This window comes from Chroicocephalus ridibundus, chromosome 7 (genome assembly GCF_963924245.1).
Source record: "Chroicocephalus ridibundus chromosome 7, bChrRid1.1, whole genome shotgun sequence".
Taxonomy (NCBI): Eukaryota; Metazoa; Chordata; class Aves; order Charadriiformes; family Laridae; genus Chroicocephalus; species Chroicocephalus ridibundus.
Genome location: NC_086290.1, coordinates 29,280,566 through 29,286,461, shown reverse-complemented (window position 1 = coordinate 29,286,461; position 5,896 = coordinate 29,280,566). Strand labels below are relative to the sequence as shown.

General features: G+C 55.2%; 1 protein-coding gene across 1 annotated transcript; it reads left to right on the top strand.

The window, feature by feature from the left end:
• The first annotated feature begins 548 nt into the window (after positions 1-548).
• Positions 549-4,459, top strand: NEUROD1 (neuronal differentiation 1). The gene is made up of 2 exons (XM_063342194.1): positions 549-709; positions 1,913-4,459. The coding sequence occupies exon 2, from the start codon at positions 1,922-1,924 to the stop codon at positions 3,020-3,022; it is 1,101 nt and encodes a 366-aa protein (XP_063198264.1). The 5' UTR covers positions 549-709; positions 1,913-1,921; the 3' UTR covers positions 3,023-4,459.
• The last annotated feature ends 1,437 nt before the right edge of the window (positions 4,460-5,896 follow it).

Genomic DNA, 5,896 nt, shown 5'->3' with positions numbered 1-5,896 from the left:
GGGGGAGTGGGTGGCGGTGGGGACCCGCGGAGGCTGCACCCCGGAACAATGGGAACAATGAGGATACGCGTGTCGGGGAAGGACCCCCCCCCCCCGGCGGCAGCGGGGCGGGCGAGGTGCGGAGCGGAGCGGTAGCTCCGCTCCGCACCTCGCCCGCCCCGCTGCCGCCGGGGGGGGTGGGGGGGATGTCCGTTCGGTGACAGATGGCGTCGCCCGGCGGGCCACAAAGGGCGTGGCGACTCAACGGGCGGGCGCGCGTCCGCATACAAATAAGGGGCGTCACAAGGTGGGGGGGGGAAGGGGGGGGGATACAGGGACGAGGCGGGGGGGGGGGACGGCCACCGCCGCGCCTGACGTGGGCGGCCATATGGCGCGTGCCGGCGGGCGGGGCGGGGCGCGGGGCGGGGCGCAGGCGCGTTGGGGCGGTGGCGATCGGCGGCGGCAGAGCCAGGTCCCGGTGACCGGCCTCCTTTTCCCTCCCCATCCCACCCCCCGCCCCTCGCCGAGCATCCTCGGTGCCGCTATATAACGGGGGAGCCCGGCGCTGCGCAACCTCGGGGAAAAAAAAAAAAAAAAAAAAAAAAAACAAAACCAAAACACCACAACACACAAAACCACCGCACCGCACCGTACCGCACGACACAGGCGGCTGCCCTCGCACGGAGGGGTTATGAGACCGTCACCGCGCCGGAGAGGCTGAGCAACGGAGGTAACGGAAAAACGGGGTTCTCCTCCCTACCGGGGAGGCTGCGGGGTCGGGGCAGGCGGGACCCGCCTCGGCCGGAGCGGCTTCGGTGTTATGGTGTCGCTTGCGGGCGTGGGAAGCGGCGGTTGTTCCTGCCGGTGTGTGCCGGCAGCTGTGTGCGTGCACACCTGTATCCATCCATCCGCACATATATATATATATATATAAGTATACATATATATATGTAAATATATATTTGCTTCCATACATATGTCTGTAAATGTGTATGTGCGTCCATACACATATAAATATGTATGTGTGCGTCCATCTACACGCATACATATTATATATGTCTCTCTGCTTCCACCTATACACATCCTAACTTCCAGCTCCCTCTCCTGCGCGGCGGGCGGCCGCCGCGGTCCCCCGGCGGGCGGGCGGGCGGCATTGTTCCTCCCCGGTGTGCCCAGTGCGATCGGAGGGCGGACGCAACCCCTCACGAAGGGGCCGCTGCGGGGAGCGGGGGGAGGATGCCCTGTCTGCGGCGGAGGGGATGGCGGAGACGAAAAGCCGGGACCGGTCCCGCACCTGTTACCGCGGGCGGGGTCCGCGCAGCGCCGCTGCTCGCCACCCCGCTGCGGGCAGCCGGCGGTAGTCCCGGGGACGCAGGCGGGACCGGGGGATGCTCGCCGGGAGAGGATGAGCTGAGTCGGTCAAGGGAGCAGGTGGTCGGTGCCCGGCGCCCGTCGGGGCGGCACGGGAGCCCCGCGCAAGGCGGCGGAGAACGACGGGGACAGGCATCAGAGGCGGCCGTCTGTCACTGTGAGTGTCCTGCGTGTGCCCCCCCACGCCTTTCTCCCTCCCCGACTCAGGAAACGTATTTTTTGGTGTCTGATTGTTTTTGTTTTGTTTTTCTTTAAAAAAAAAAAATACCACCGCTTGGTCTGCCTGCGTCGTGCCGCCCAGGCTGCCTCCCGCACACGTAATCTGCTTATATTCCCCTCTAATATCAGCGAGTTACATAATGGCACTTGAACATATGTCAACTTAATTATAAGGCAGGACCGCGGAGACAATTAAAAGTTTGAGCTGGCACCGTGGGGAAGCCGGGGCTTCCCTCGGGAGGGACGGGAGGGTGGTAACGGGGGAGGGACGGGTGGCTGCGCGGGGCCGCGGCCGCCGGTGCAGGTGCTGACACGTCTCTCTTCTGTCCCCTCGGCGGCGCAGAGGCTCACCATGACCAAGTCGTACAGCGAGAGCGGGCTGATGGGCGAGCCCCAGCCCCAGGGGCCCCCGAGCTGGACGGACGAGTGCCTCAGCTCCCAGGACGAGGAGCACGAGGTGGACAAGAAGGAGGAGGACCTGGAGGGTCTGCACGCCGAGGCCGAGGAGGACTCGCTGCGGAACGGCGAGGAGGAGGACGAGGAGGACGACTTGGACGAAGAGGAGGAAGAAGAGGAGGAGGAGGAGGACGACGACCAGAAGCCCAAGAGGCGGGGCCCCAAGAAGAAGAAGATGACCAAGGCGCGCATGGAGCGGTTCAAGCTGCGGCGCATGAAGGCCAACGCCCGGGAGCGCAACCGCATGCATGGCCTCAACGCGGCCCTGGACAACCTGCGGAAGGTGGTGCCCTGCTACTCCAAGACGCAGAAGCTCTCCAAGATCGAGACCCTGCGCCTGGCCAAGAACTACATCTGGGCGCTCTCCGAGATCCTGCGCTCGGGCAAGAGCCCGGACCTGGTCTCCTTCGTGCAGACCCTCTGCAAGGGCCTCTCCCAGCCCACCACCAACCTGGTGGCCGGCTGCCTGCAGCTCAACCCGCGGACTTTCCTGCCGGAGCAGAGCCAGGAGGTGCCGCCACACGTGGCGGCGGCGGCGGCGGCGGCGGGGGGCGGCCCTTTCCCGGCCCACCCCTACCCCTACCAGTCCCCGGGCCTGCCCAGCCCGCCCTACGGCACCATGGACAGCTCCCACCTCTTCCACCTCAAGCCGCCCCACGCCTACGGCGCCGCGCTCGACCCCTTCTTCGAGAGCGGCCTGGCGGAGGGCGCCAGCCCCGCCTTCGACGGGCCCCTCAGCCCGCCCCTCAGCGTCAACGGCAACTTCTCCTTCAAGCACGAACCGGCCGCCGACTTCGACAAGAGCTACGCCTTCACCATGCACTACCCCGCCGCCGCCGCCGCGCTGGCCGCCGCCCCCGCCCACGCCGCCATCTTCCCGCCCGCCGCCGCCGCTTCGCGCTGCGAGATCCCCGTCGACGGCCTGGCGCCCTACGAGGGTCACCCCCACCACGAGCGGGTCCTCAGCGCCCAGCTCAACGCCATCTTCCACGACTGAGCCTCTCCCCACCCTCGTCCCCGTCCCCCTTCCTGCGGCGAGCCCCGTCGCCCGCCGGTGGCCACCGCCTTGTTTACAGGGGGCAGCCCGGAGGGTCCCGCCGCTGCCTTCGGGGGCCGCCGCGTCCCCCGCTCACCTTCTGTCCCGCTTCTGCCCCTCGGGGCGAAGCTGTAAATTCGGGGGTAAGGGGCACTGGGATCGCGACAATTACCTGATCGGGATGACAAAAAAAAAAAAATCACAAGCAATAATTAGGATCTATGCAATTTTTAAACTAGCGATGGGCCAATTACAAAATATATATGAAATCTATATTTTTCAACCAACGTTTTACTACTTCTTACCTTTCCCATGCTGAATTATTTTGTTGTGATTTTGTACAGAATTTTTAATGACTTTTTATAACGTGAATTTCCTATTTTAAACCATGCAGCTTCATCAATTTTTATACATATTGGAAAGGTAGAATTATATCTAATTTATACAAAATAATTTAACTAATTTAAACCAGCAGAAAAGTGCTTAGAGAAGTTATGTTGCCTTAGCACTTCTTTCCTTTCAAATAGTTGAAGAAGAAAAAAAAATGCACAATCCGGGCAATTTCTTTCCCATTAAAGTATCTTTTTTATTATTATTTGTCTTTTCTTTTTTGTTGTTTTTTTTTTTTTTTTTATTTTTCCTTTCCCCCCTACAACAAGAACCAGATCCCCTAGGTCTTGAGAAGATATAAGAACGAGAGACTTTTATTTTCTATTAAAACATATCAATTCAACACATGACTTGCACAAACTTGTATATAAAGATTATAAGCAAATGCCAACACCCTTTTTAAATCGAAAGCTGCTTGACTATCACATACAATTTGCACTGTTTCTTTTTAGTCTTTGAACCCCTTGGCATTCCGTGTTTTATTTGAAGAGAACTTGAAGATGTTAATGTTTCCAGGCGATATAAATGCATGATTTTATACATGTTCACACAATCCGTGGTTGTCATATGCTCATCTTATAAATCGGAACCTAAAACTAATCAGGTTGTTAAAGTCGGGCTATATACCTATTGTAGTCGATTAGTACGGTAGCTTGAAACAAATTCAAACCATTTAATCCGTAATTAGAACAATAGCTATTGCATGTACAATGCAGTCCAGAATAAGTGCTGTTTGAAATGTAACGCTGGTTCAACTGGAATCAATCTGTACTGTAATTTTGTTTGTAATCCTGTATATTATGGTGTAATGCACACTGGGATTTTAGAAAAAACATCCATCCTTTGGCAACAACATAGTATTGAACATTTGGTCGAATGTTGCATTTCTCCTTAAATGTGATGATTATTATTATTATTATTATTTTTCTTAGTGTAAGTAATTCCTATGGGATTATTGTTTTATTCGAATAGCTCATGAAAGGTGCGACACTTATTATTTGTAGAATAAAATTGGACTAAAAAAAGGACACGGAATCTTTACTTACCGTGAGGGGTTCCGAGGGAAGGGCTGTGTGTGTGTGTGTGTGTTGTGTTCGTTTGTTTACAGCGAAACCGGCCATTTGCAATGCTGATTTGTTGAATTAGGGAAAAGGGGGCAGAAACGCCGTTCCCCCCCGTCGCCCCATCCCGGAGCTGCGGCTGCCGGTTCGGGCTGCGCCGGCCGCTGCGGCGGCCCACGGGCGGCGAGGCTCAGCCCCACGGCTGCCGCCCACCCGCCGGGCTCCCCTCTCAGCCCACGCCCCCCGCCCCGGGCACCGGCACACCGGGAAAATGCCGTTTCGGCCCCGCCGGCAGCAGGTGCTCCTTCCACCCCCCCCCCCCCCCCGCAAGCCAGCCCCGGATCCAGCGCTATCGATTCGCCGTCTCCCCCCCCCGCCCCAATCCCAGACGCGAAACATGTGTTTCTTTAATCTTCACTGATTATTCCGGGGTTTAAGAAACCCGGAGACACAACCTGCGGGAAAGCAATTCCCCTAATGACCAGGAACAATTGTCAACAGGTCTTTGCCTCCGACCCTCAGAAACAGATTTAAGAGATTCCCCGAAATACCTTATACGAAGGTATTTATCTGTCACAAAACAGAGGTATTTCCTAAATATTTCACTTAAACCCCGCCGAAAATGAACAGGCTCTCCTCTGGATGAGGGCATTTTTTTTTCATGAGAAATCAAGCTATTGACTTCTATTTTAACGGCGTTTATAGCTATGGAAATATGATGCGTAAGCACTGCAAACCAGTATTAGTATGGCAGCACCTTCGCGGCCAGTCTTTCGTGCTAAAAACAGGCTGAAAATTAATTGCGACGCCGGCTGATGCATTTTTGCAGCACCTCCCTGTGCTTCGCCTGAGCCCGCAGCTCTGCACTCCAAAACTGTTGCTGCATCTGAAAAGGAAGAAAGCAAAAGGCAACTTTTCCAGCACCTGATTAACCTTTCCCAGTCAGTGGCAACACAGCTAAATATACCCTAGATAACCCGAGGTGGGGAAATGAATGACAATTTTTCAGATAAAATTGAAAAAGCTGACCTAGGCTTGCTCGCCTTTTGGTTGTGTGCCGCCTTCTTAAGCATAAGGATTCTTCTAGTCAGTCAAGGGGCAACTCACATGCCACCATCTTTTATTCAAAGGCAGGCACAGATGTTCCTTCTGCAGGGGAGGTTTTAATTTATGAAAATGATATTGTTTATGCATGAATGCACTCTGCATAACACACAGTACTTCCATCTGATGAGAGAAATACCACAGAACCAGTGCCAATGTCAGGAACATATTCTGCAAATTTAGTCGCTTAAATGTTTAATGAATATTTGGAAGGCATTTCCAAACCACAAGAAACCTTTTCAATTACCTTTTCTTTTTCCACGGTTAATAACAAAATTCA